The 12,979-nt window shown below is 40.2% G+C and overlaps 1 protein-coding gene across 1 annotated transcript in view; it reads right to left on the minus strand.

The window, feature by feature from the left end:
• Positions 1 to 5,255: 5,255 nt before the first annotated feature.
• The window catches only part of VPS54 (VPS54 subunit of GARP complex), a 226,758-nt gene continuing 219,034 nt past the window's right edge, over positions 5,256 to 12,979 (minus strand). Inside the window, exons 22-23 of the mRNA XM_073628190.1 lie at positions 9,600 to 9,694; positions 5,256 to 6,114 (exon numbers count right to left, since the gene is read on the minus strand). Of these exons, the coding sequence (XP_073484291.1) occupies positions 6,009 to 6,114; positions 9,600 to 9,694 (201 nt within the window). The 3' untranslated portion in view covers positions 5,256 to 6,008. The remainder of the gene's footprint in view (positions 6,115 to 9,599; positions 9,695 to 12,979) is intronic.

A 12,979-nucleotide genomic window follows, 5' to 3' on the forward strand; every position in this document is an offset into this window, starting at 1 on the left:
TGTCTTCTATTCATTCCATTGCAAGTAACCCGTGCATGTTCTACCTTCTGATGATGCAGCTTTGGTCGCAAGGGCTGTTTATGCAAGGCTACTTGGTTGTTTTTACCCCTATTTTTGTTGGGCCTGTTGGCATAGTTCTTTGCCTAGTTGTTGCTCACCCTTGTATTCATTTCTTTGGGACATCCCATGGTGTACGAATAGGATTACCTGTGTCCTGTATGATTAAGAGAGAAGACATTCTGGCTTACCTGTAAATTCCATATCTTGGAGTATAGTACAAAACAGATACCACCCTCCCTACTGTCCCTGTTACTCTTCACTGCTTGCCACAAAACTGAGGATTCACAATGTGTGATAGGGTTTTAGGGTGGGGTAGGGGTGTGTCTTCAAAAGCTTGCCAGTCTCCATTTACCTGAGGGCACGAGCCTATAGCCCATAGTGTATGAATAGGATGCCCGTGTCCTGTACTGTACTCCAAGATATGGAATTTACAGATACTCTAAGTCAATAGACTAAACAGGAAGTTGGAGGATAACTTTCCAATTTGAGGGAGATCCACTCTTTGACAGTTGTCATAGGAAACAAATGTTCCATTTGGAAAATTTCCCCTTTATTTCTGTTCTGGTGGCAACTCAATATTTTGGAACAAATAGAAAGGGCAGATCTTCCAAATGAGTACACAGCAATATAAACATGACATTGGTTCTAGCCCCTCACCACTCTATTCAAATCTTAAAAAAAAAGTTTTGTCTTCAGTTATATTAAGTATTAGATTTTGGTGTAATCTTGAGATGTGGTGGGCCTCACTGGAACTAAAGCAGTCAGCTCTTCCCGTGCAAGCTCCATGTATATCTAAAGGCATATATAGCAGGTAGTTAAAGTGGTGTTCCGGCCGAAATTATACTTTTTAAATAAAAACACCCCTATAATACACAAGCTTAATGTATTCTAGTAAAGTTAGTCTGTAAACTAAGGTCTGTTTTGTTAGTTTAGAGCAGTAGTTTGTTATTTTATGAACTTACAGCAGGCCGTGGCCATCTTAAGTGTGTGCATCTGAAGCCAGACTGTATTTCTTCCTGGATCTCATCCTTGCAGATCTCGCACATGCTCAGTGCAGCACAAGCAGTGTAATAGGTTTCAGGTCAGGTTTCCATAGCAACGGCAGTGTCAGAGGAAGTTGCCGCCCCTTCCCAGAAGGCATTGCAAACAGGAAATGATGTGATGGGCCACGGCCAGGGAGGAGGAAGTGAAAAATGAATACAGCAGATATACAGTAGGTGCTGAGAAAAAAAATTAAAAACTATCCAATTCGTTTACAGTGCACAGTTTAGTGAGGGATGCTGAAGAGTTGTAAAAGTGGGTGGAACTCCACTTTAAACATAGAACAAAACAGAGTGCATATAAAACGCCCTTTAATCCATTAAATACATATAAATTGCACTTACAATTCCGTGATGTGATCAAAGCTAGTAACTAGACAAATCAACCTCATTTACAGCCTTTTCCACCTGTAAGCTATCCTCCTTGCTGGCTTCCAGAAGTGATAGTTGTATATGTATGGTGAACTGACATCCAATGGCGGTTGCTATGCCTAGTTACAATCTCTGATCTAGTCACTACTTTTTAATTAATAAAATAAAAATAAATAGTATTTTTAAGGATGTTTTTGACTGCACTATCCAGTGCACTCTGTTTTATTCTAGTTTTCAGATTTTGGTGGACTGACCTTTTTTTAAAAAAACTCATATATACTCCATAATGTACGGATTTAGAATTTCTAGAACAGTCGAGTCTCAGAAATCAAAGCCCAAATCCACACGGTTTGAAAGGTAGGCACTCATTTTACTTTGGAGTAAAACATTAAGAGGAGTTTCTATTTCATATTTAATATACACAGGCACTTAATACTGGAGTGCTTTTACAGTGCATCAACCTGACGTTCTGCATGTCGGCTGTCTCAGCAAGCCAATGAGACTTTCATGGCTGCATCCAATCATCCCATCTTCTGGCCAGAGATGGATTATATGTGCTGCTAGCCACCTCTTTGGCATAGAAACGTCACACAAATACAAAATAACCTTTAGATATTTTCACTTATCTGCCAGACAGGCACTTCACAATTTATATACAAATTGCCATCAGGATCATAAATACAGTTTTTACCTGTGTACATAATATGACATCCCCTGTTTAACAGACATTGCTTTAAAGCAAAACATGAGAAAAATTTTTTAATTGATTGAAATTTACTTTAAGAATGCAATCTGAAAATATTAACATAACAAACATCCATAGCAGATACTGCAAATAAATACTTTCACCCCCACCAAATATGGCAAAGGCAAAAATACCTTAATTTAAAAAAATGTACAAAAATACTGATTGAAAATACCAGCAAATTTACCTTATTGTTCCCCAAGCTTTCCTAATCGTGCAGCTAACCACAGCACCATGGCTATGGAGTGGTCCTACTGGGGTACTGAGATATATGGAACAAAGGCTGGCAGACTCTGGATCTGTACCTAGACTGTTCCCGGTCAATCACTGGAGAGTCCAGAGCTACCTTTACATTACATATCGGGGGTTATTTTACGAAAGGCAAATCCACTCTGCACTACAAGTGCAAAGTGCACTTGAAATTGCACTTGGAAGTGCAGTCGCTGTAAATCTGAGGCGTACATCTGAAATGAGGGGAAGCTCTGCTAATTTTATCATCCAATCATGTGCAAGCTAAAATGCTGTTTTTTTTATTTTCCTTGCATGTCCCCCTCAGATCTACAGCAAATGCACTTCCAAGTGTACTTTCAGTGCAATTTCAAGTGCACTTTGCACTTGTAGTGCAAAGTGGATTTGGCAAATAACCCCCATCGCCTACTACAACATTTCATCCCAGCCCTTACAGGAATCCTATAAAAGTAAAGTGGAGGCCTTATACTTGGCACACAATATTACTTCCCTTCTAGCCCATGCATGAAAATGAGTGTTATGGACAATGCCTCCATTCCAATAGAATTTCACATCTAAGGTCCTGTTTTCTCCACTCTCAGGTAGAAACACACGTGTTAAAGGGTTTGTTAACCCAGTCATATAAAACTATGCCAGCCCCTCTATGAGCTGTCTTCTGGCTGGTCAGTTCACTCACGGCTGCTTTACAGCTCTGACAGATTGCTTCTGCGGGAGGGGCCGAAATCTCCGTCTGACGGGGAGATCACGTGGCCGGTCAACTCCTCCACAGAAGCCGTGTATCGGAACTGTAAAGTGGCCACGAGTCACGTGACCAGCCTGAAGACAGCTCACATCAGGTATTTACACTGCTTGTTTATGAAAACGAATGATGTAGTGTGTGCTATGCCAGCCTCTAATAGAGAGTAAAAATTTTTGTAATTTTAATTTTAATTTACAAGAATAGCGGCGGCGGGGGGCAGGGCCGGCTGGAGACAGACACAGAGGGGGATGGAAGGCAGGAAGTCGGGGGGAGAGAGCAGAGCAGGGCAGCCTATCACGGAGGGAGGCACTTTCACCACTGTGATCAGGGTGGAGTAGCCCTGATTTTCGTGGTCTGTTTAGAGAGGCCATACAGGAAGTGGCAGATTACACAGCACAAGCACTATGCTGTGCAATCTGCTTTATGGGACCAAAATCTGCATATTTTTTGGGGGATTAGCAAACACTTTAATTAGCAGCATTCTTTAAAAAAAAAAAGGAACATGCAATAATTTAACAGTGAGGCTGGGAAGAAAAAAAGGAAAATATGTGCTGTTAATACTCTCCTAGTAGAGGTCAAAGATTTGTTAACAATCCAAAATCATTAAGTTCTGCTTCAAAATATCATAGCTGCTGTACAAAACTGGGCACATTTCAGGTCATCCCAATCCCTCATCAGCCCAGCAGACAAATCAGAATACAAGACAAGTGCAAATCAAGAGGTTGCACCTCCCTCTCATCACTGCTGATTGCAGGGCAGCTGAAGCAACATATACTGTATCCTGATGTGGTCTGCTGAAGTGAGAAGGGGTCATGATCTTCAAAAAAATCAACCCATATTCATACAAGTATAATATTATTTTTATGCTCTCCTGTTTATTAACCCATAATGTGCTGAGGCAGCTTTTAATGGTTTGTGAATGTTTGGTTGTGAATGTTTGAGAGTAGCGACCAAGGCACACCCAGATCTATAATTTAATACAGACATGTCAAACACAAACGGGCCATAGAACTGTGCAGGGTAAAGCCATAACAGCTGCATTCGTTTTACCGAAGCTGCACATACCTAAAAATATCCTCAAGCACCTCAGGGATTATTATATCAATTGTACTATTATAAAAAAAAAATACTTAATCTTTTAAAATTATTTAATGGAGGAAATCGTTTCAAGCTACCGATTAAATTCTGACTGTCTCAGCCACAACATTATGTACAGAGCAGTGTTATTATGGAGAATTGTGTAGAACCTTAGCCAACTTAAAGTACACCTAATCATAAAATAAAATACACTACACTCTATCTGAATAATTGTATACTATTCCCAAGCACCAGCCTGCCCCTTCTGGCAACTCTCTACTAACCTGCAATAAGTCCAATAATGACCAATAGGAGGGTGTGGAAGAGAGCAGGTCATCTTTAAACACCGTCAAAATCTGCATATGTAAAATGCTCTGGGTTTCAGGGCCCCTTGACCTATGCTCATGAAGATGTCAGATATGTGCAGGCATCTACATTCCATTATGGCAGACAGCTTACTTGTTGACAAAAGCACTAGTTTGACATGCCTGTAATAAAAATCTGCAACCATTTTATAGAAAACATTCACTTTCCACAAAGAGGTGCAAACCCTCTGCAACTGACACGGATGTGGAATGGCACAGGTCTCAGTATTTAAAACCCCTTAAAGTTGACATAACTCCAGTTTAAAAACATATTAGGAAGCATCAGAAATCTTGGAGAAATCATGCTGCAAAAGAGCTGGATAGAGCAGATAGTTGATGGCCCTGTTTTCTGACCAGCTGTGGAAGTTATTAAGTATTCTGGAAAGGCTTGATAAGCCCAATCTCTGTACATATTAAGTCCTACTCTTCCATGCTAAAAAACATCCTGCTGTTAAGCCCACTGCTTCTGCATTTGGCAGCTGTAACAAGACCAAGTGTGGAGAATTTGGTGACACCTAACAGTGATGTTCTGAGATGCAAAATGACAGCTGTAGACCGCCACAGTAAAAGCTACATTGCCACGATAACACTCAGTTCAGAGGCATACAGGATAAGAGATACTTTTAATTATACTAAAACCTCCAGAACAATAACCGCTTACAATGTCTTCCACTCTTTACAGTATTTTTCTCCTTCAAATGCAGGCGCTTTCCACGTGACCGTGGTTAAATGAAAAGCTTGGAACCAGAGTTGACAAAGATCTAAAAGATCAAAGTCTGCTCAGTGGATCACTGCTCCTCTCAGCTATATGTTCAGCAGATAGGAGGCTTGGTGAAAGTAGTAGTGTCAATGGACAAATAATGAACAAAGCAATCTTATTACATCCATCCCTCTGCTCATCAGCCCAAATAAAGCTTATTAGATCTACATCTTTTACCCTTAATGCCTCAAGATTTCCCATATGCACACAACCAACAGAATTTTGTTAAAGGAAAGAAAAGCTAATTTTTCAAATAAAAGTATTCTGAGTTCTCTGAGTGGAGTCTATTCCTTCAAGACGGGGGGGGGGGGACCACTGAAAGGTCTTCATCAGGAGGGGATCTTGTTTCTTATAAATAAAAGAGAGTGGACATAAGGGAAGCTGTGTTACAGCCATGCGCTTGTTTGGATTTGGTCCAAAGAAACCTGAGGCGGTTAGAAATATTAAGTTGTCCAGTGAATAGCTTGTTGTTCACTAATGTAGTAAAAGGTGATTCCTGACAGGCAGGCTGGATTCAGCTTGTACTTTGGGAGTGAACATTAAGGTCCTGTGTGGAGCACTTCCAGTCGTGGGGAGACAAGTGTTTCCTTTTGGTTAAACATCACCTTTTTTGATCCCAAATGTCCCCCATATTTAGATCAAGATCCTTAAGTCCTTTCAGAGCCTGGACATTTCCAGTGTAGAATGCAATATCTGCAGCTACCATTCTGCAAAATAAATAAAATGATGGATTGTAAATAAAGTAAAGATGAAGGGTGCAGCAATTTCACTGGAAAGGACATATAAATTGCTTGAACATGTCTTTAGAAATACAATTTAATACAATTTCCCATTGCCCCCAGGAAGTGAGAAATTACTGATAAATCAACACCTTGCACAAATGCTTATGAAATCTAAATTTTTTATAAAACACATCGTTTTTATTTTTTGGGGCACGCAAACACAAATCCAGGGTCAAAAATTGCTTGCAGGACATTTGATAAACAGATACCAAAAATAGTAAATAAGGCACACAATAAAATAGGATTCTTATACTCATGCCATGTACACACGAGCGGAATGTCCGACAGAAAAAATCAGACGGGAGCTTTTCATCGTATATTCCGATCGTGTGTATGCTCCATTGGACTTTTTACATCAAAAATTCTGACGGACCTAGAAAAAGAACATGTTCTAAATTTTTCCGACGGAACCAGTTCCTATCGTGCAAACCGCTCGTCTGTATGCTGTTCCGACATACCAAAAACGACGCATGCTCTGAAGCAAGTACGAGATGGAAGCTATTGGCTATTGAACTTCCGTTTTCTAGTTCCGTTGTAGGTGTTGTATGTCACCGCGTTCTGGATGGTCGGAATTTGGTGCGACTGTGTGTATGCAAGACAGTTTGAGTGGAATTCCGTTTGAAAAACCTTCAGAGTTTATTCCGACGGGAAAACCGGTCCTGTGTACAGGGCATTGGTGTTGTATCCTTTTCTTGGAGTCCATTGAGGGTTACAGGAAGTCTTAAAGGATGAGTTCACCTTTCATAACATGTTACACCCATATTCAGGCGGTAACATGTAACATGTTATGAATGGACCAGTCCCCAGACCCCTCCAATTCCCAGATCGGACAGCTAGCGGGGATCACCCCCCCAATAGCTGTCACAATTTTAAAAAAGCAGGACTCCGCCCGGCCGCATCACTCATTCACGGTGTTCTGTGAATGAAAAACTACAAGGTCCGGCAGCCTTTGAGGCTGTTGGCTTGTAATTTTCAATGAACTAATATGGCTCTGTGGAGCTCCATGGTAATTCATTTTCTCTTCCTGTCAGATTGTATCTGCTGCTAATCGCTGTGCCAATGCTTTAGAGGCCCCAGAAACAAAAAATAATAAATGTACCTGCAAAAAAATGTGCATTTATTATTTTTTGTTATTAGGTGAACTTCTCCTTTAAACCTTCAACAGGAGAATTGGATACTGGCAGACAAATATACTGTAGGCCAGCCCAAAGTATAACCCCAAGAGCCAATACCAAGAGCCTGATCATAAACACAGAGGGTGGGACCTGTGTCTCTCAATAGACTCCAAGAAAAGGATTCTATGGTGAGTACAATCCTATTTTTTTTTTCCTGTCCATTGAGGGCCGTAGGAAGTCCTAAATCTCTGGGACCTCCAAAAGCAGTCCAACTAAGGGTTGTGCACCACTACAAACAGCAGTCATCAGGCCCACCTTAATATCAGGAACAATGAGCTTCCTGAAGAAGCTTACAACAAAAGCTGGCATTAGAAAAGTTTGAAACATCCACTTGGCAAAAGAATTAACTTAAAACCAATTGGCAGCCTTATAAACCCTTGGGGAAAAAAGGGCCTGATGATGAAATGCCAAATAAGAACTAACAGCCCTGGTGGAGTAAAGAAGTAGCAGAGAGATATACTCAAACAGCGCCAAACAGATCTAGACGGTGAAGAGAGCTATCCTTCTGGTGAACTGCAACCGGACACAAACAATGAAGGAAAACGTCCTGAAGTGAAGCATGCCCTATGATGTCCAATTCAGTGAGTTCTAGTCACAGTAAGAACATAAAGTCGAGTCTGAGTGCCACTGTGCTAGGTAGCTGCAATAAAGCGAAGATACCTCCTGCAGCTACTGCACATAGACACAAATCTTAATAGAAGAGAAAAAAAAAATTGCTAAAAAACCCTCCTACGATACTAGTAAAATCTGATGAATTCTAGGCCGGCCTACAGGTTTTCTTGGTTGACAATGTGCAATCTTCCTCTAGGAGTTTTTATAACTCAAACGTTTGAGACTTCCTGTATCCCACAGGGGGCAAGAGAAAAAAAAACTTGTAAAAGTTCATCACTTTGTAAATGATGACCCCCTAGGCCAAGGATCTTCAAACTACGGCCCTCCAGCTGTTGCAGAACTACACATCCCATGAGGCATTGTAAAACTCTGACATTCACAGACATGACTAGGCATGATGGGAATTGTAGTTCCTGAACAACTGGAGGCCATAGTTTGAAGACCCATGCCCTAGGCTATTCTTCAACCTTTTTTGTGTGTGGGGAAACCTAGCAATTTTTTATGACCATCCTAATATTTTGTTTGTATAGTACCGTACAAAAGTTTTAGGCAGGGGTGAAAAAAATGCTGTAAATTAAGAATGGAAAGTAAATGAACAGAAGAAAAATCCAAATCAAGTCAATATTTGGTGTGACCACACTTTGCCTTCAACACAGCATCAATTCTTCTGGGTACACTTGCACACAGTTTTTGAAGGAACTCAGCAGGTAGGTTGTTCCAAACATCTTGGAGTACTAACCACAGATTTTCAGTGCATGTAGGCTGCCTCAATCCCTTCTGTCTCTTCATGTAATCCCAGACAGACCTGATGTTAAGAACAGGGCTCTGTGGGAGCCAAAGCATCACTTCCAGGACTCCTTGTTCTTCTATACGCTGAGGATACTTCTAAATGACATTGGTTGTATGTTTGGGGTCTGTGACCTGCTGCAGAATAAATTTGAGGCCAATCACATGCCTCCCTGATGGTATGGCACGATGGATAAGTATCTGCCTATATCTTTCCATATTGAGGACACCATTGATCCTGACCAAATTGATGCATTTTTCAGGCAGGTTTTGCAATGCATTTTTAAACCCTTGTTTTCTATGTGTTTTATGTTTTTGTTTTTCTCTTTAAACTCCCTGTAAACACACTGTACATAGCTGGTTGCTAAGCACGGGGCCGGGAAGCTAGCCGCCGAGTCCTTAACAACCAATGAGTCATTAGCTGTCAGCGGTGTTTCCCACTGACAGCTGAATGTATAATAAAAAAAGAAAAAAAGCGTGCCCCCCCCCCCGGCAGGTCAGGGGATGGGTGCTTTGGGGGGCTCTGCCATGGCAAAGTCAGTCAGAAGTGGGAGCGGTGTTACCTGTCAAAAACAGATACCCGCTCCCTCCACCCCCCCGAAAGATGCCAAATGTGGCAGCGGAGTCTGGGGGGGGGGGGGGGGCGCAAATAAGTGGCACTTTCCCCTTTTGGGTGGAGCTCTGCTTTAATTTTCTGACTAAAGTTTCACTTTAGGGTGTAAGCTCTGCAGTCTCTGTTCTCACAAATTAAAAAAAGCTTTAAACCCAACAGTCATTACGCAAAAGAATATGATCTATGTCCCTTATCTGCTGCTCAAGAATGTTAGGATCTCTCACCCGTGCAGTGGCCCTCCGTCATTCGTGACATTTAGGTGACTCAGCTGACTCTTCAAGTGAAGTCTGCAGCTGCTATTAATTCGGAGGAACAGAGCCTGTAAGTAGAAGAATATCATTACTTCTATTGTCAGAATGGGAACTGCAATACAGGTGTGGTAACATACAGTAAAAGAAACAAATAAAAATTTGGGTACAATAGAGAAGAATAATGATTTGGTAATACTAATTGTGCCTAACCTTGCTACAAGTGCACAGCATGACCTGTGCGGAAATCACTCCATGAATATGGGGTTAATTTTGGTCACCCTACTTTAAAATGCAACTCTAACAAAAATGTGTTATTTTGATTGCCACGTTCCATAAATTTTAAACGTATCAAGGTATCCTGAATGATAAACCGCCCTTCAAACAAAAAATACCTCCACCGCGCCCCCTATAATCTACAAATTAAATATAAATATGACAAAAAAAACGTGGTTAAAAATATATTAATAAATGAATATTAATACACAAAAATAATGTTGAGCCGTCCCTTTAAATTATAATACATGCACTAAATATTAAATCCAAAATGCCTGTAACTCCCCCAATCTTCCTACAGGCACCTAGGATGAAATAAGAGGCGCTCTAAACATGTAAAGTGCCAAGATTTCTTTAGTACAATAATGGTGTGAACCTCTTAATGTGTTTCAAACGGATATAGTAATTAAACATCCAGTTAAATAATATGTGCGATCACTTCACTCCATGCTGTACATACACATTTCCATAGTGCACAACATAAATTCATAAAAAATCAGTCCAAAAAAATTATTTATATATCAAACGTGACCAAAAGTGTCCAAAAAAGTTTGTAAATCTTGATGAATAAACAAAGGTGATTCCGTGTCTCTTCCACCTCACCCCTCGTGATCAGTGCTTCCACACCCTCAAGAAATACACTCACCGACTTGATTTGCCAGCACTTTCATACAAGGCAATAATCACTTGTTTACCACACACAAGGGTAATTGGATCAATCAATGTCCCACAGTGAATGTTATAAATAAGGTCCACATGAAAGAAATAATAAGTGCTCCAATAGTGTAAACCAGTATAGCACATTTATTAAAAACACTGCAGTCTTCTATCAATACACTCACATTTAAAACGATAAAAACCAGCCAAAGTAAAGTGCAATTCACATCAACTTCAATTCTGTGTGGCTTACAGCGCTATGCGTCACGTCTCACAGGCTGTGAGACGTGACGTATAGCGCTGTAAGTCACACTGAAGGAGAGAATTATCGATTACACGGAGGAACGGAGGACAATCAAGGGAGGGGTGAGATTGGGAGCTTGGCACCAGCACACCTCGGGTCCGCCGTGACCGCTAGTTACATTTGGTTTTCACTGAATTGAAGTTGATGTGAATTGCACTTTACTTTGGCTGGTTTTTATCGTTTTAAATGTGAGTGTATTGATAGAAGACTGCAGTGTTTTTAATAAATGTGCTATACTGGTTTACACTATTGGAGCACTTATTATTTCTTTCATGTGGACCTTATTTATAACATTCACTGTGGGACATCGATTGATCCAATTACCCTTGTGTGTGGTAAACAAGTGATTATTGCCTTGCATGAAAGTGCTGGCAAATCAAGTCGGTGAGTGTATTTCTTGAGGGTGTGGAAGCACTGATCACGAGGGGTGAGGTGGAAGAGACACGGAATCACCTTTGTTTATTCATCAAGATTTACAAACTTTTTTGGACACTTTTGGTCACGTTTGATATATAAATAATTTTTTTGGACTGATTTTTTATGAATTTATGTTGTGCACTATGAAAATGTGTATGTACAGCATGGAGTGAAGTGATCGCACATATTATTTCACTGGATGTTTAATTACTATATCCGTTTGAAACACATTAAGAGGTTCACACCATTATTGTACTAAAGACACCTTGGCACTTTACATGTTTAGAGCTCCTCTTATTTCATCCTAGGTGCCTGTAGGAAGATTGGGGGAGTTACAGGCATTTTGGATTTAATATTTAGTGCACGTTCCATAAACAGGAAATTAAAGCAAGTTTCACCAAAAGACAGCAATGAATACCCGACAGAGTTCTATATAAAGTTTTTCATATGCATTCTTTTTGGTACACTGGTTTAATGACTTTCATCTTTTGTAACTTAGTATATTATGTTTGCCAGTAAAGATGGTAAAGATTCTTGGGTACTTTTCTATGTTGGCACGTAAGTTTTTCCCAAATAAGCATGGTGTTCACCTGCTCCACCCATCGCTTTCTAGTTGGGACATGAGAGGAGATCCAATAACGGGCAATTCGTTTTCGAGCAATATATAATAAGCGTAGTATTGCCACCCGAGCATGTGGAGTTAGCATATCTGAATCTAAGGCAACTAATAAACAAACAATAGGGATCCTTGGTAAGCTGAAAATCACAGACTTGTGAAATGGTGCTCATTACTTCTGCCTAATATCGAAAGAGATTGGGGCATCGCCACAGCATGTGGAGGAGATCCCCATAAACTCTTGCGCATTTTGGGCATAAAGGAGTGTCCCTACTTCCCCACTTATGTAACTGAACTGGCCCTCTATACGCCCTATGTAACAAAAAAAAGATGTGAACGTTTCTGTGAGGCCGAAACCGATACTAAGGGAAAAGAGTTTAGGAGAAGTCAGCTTTTTGTCTGCCAAAACCTTGCTGGCCCTGGGTTTTTTTTTATTTTTACAGCTTCTAAACGCCTATGCCACTAAAAGCTCCTAAAAGCCTATGTGTGCATGGACACATAGAATAACATTGAGAGGCGTTTTAAAACTGTAAAAAAAACTCAAAAAAAAACAACTGACACTGCTAAAAGCGGCAGTAAAAATGCCTTGTGTGCATGAGGTCTTAAGGGGTTAAGGTTGCAGCTAGGGCAGATAAGAACTGTTTTTTCCTTTGACCTACATAATATATGTAAGGTCAACATGTTTCAGTGAGTTTTTTTAGTGGATGAGGAGGTGGAGTGAGCATGAAAGTGAAATAATAGCACTACGTGGAACTAAAAAAAAAAACTACAGTTTTCATCCTGCTGGTCTGTTTTTTTACTGTAGACAATGGAAAGAAAATGAAAACGGCAGGGATTTTTAAATAATTTCTTAATCTGTTTTCAAGGCTGTCTGTCTAGTTTTGTGCAGTGATCAGTGAACGGCAACTAGAAAAAGGGATTGCAAATAGAATGAAAACTAAAGCTTCAAGCATTGTTTAAAATAAGGATTAAATACAGATCAGAGAAGGGAAAATTAAAATAACCTGTTTTCTTTACATTTTTATTCTTGCCTTTTAGGAAAGAATAAAGACACTCGTCATCATATATCCTTACAGTACCTGCAAT

Source organism: Aquarana catesbeiana, linkage group LG04 (genome assembly GCF_042186555.1).
Source record: "Aquarana catesbeiana isolate 2022-GZ linkage group LG04, ASM4218655v1, whole genome shotgun sequence".
NCBI lineage: Eukaryota > Metazoa > Chordata > Amphibia > Anura > Ranidae > Aquarana > Aquarana catesbeiana.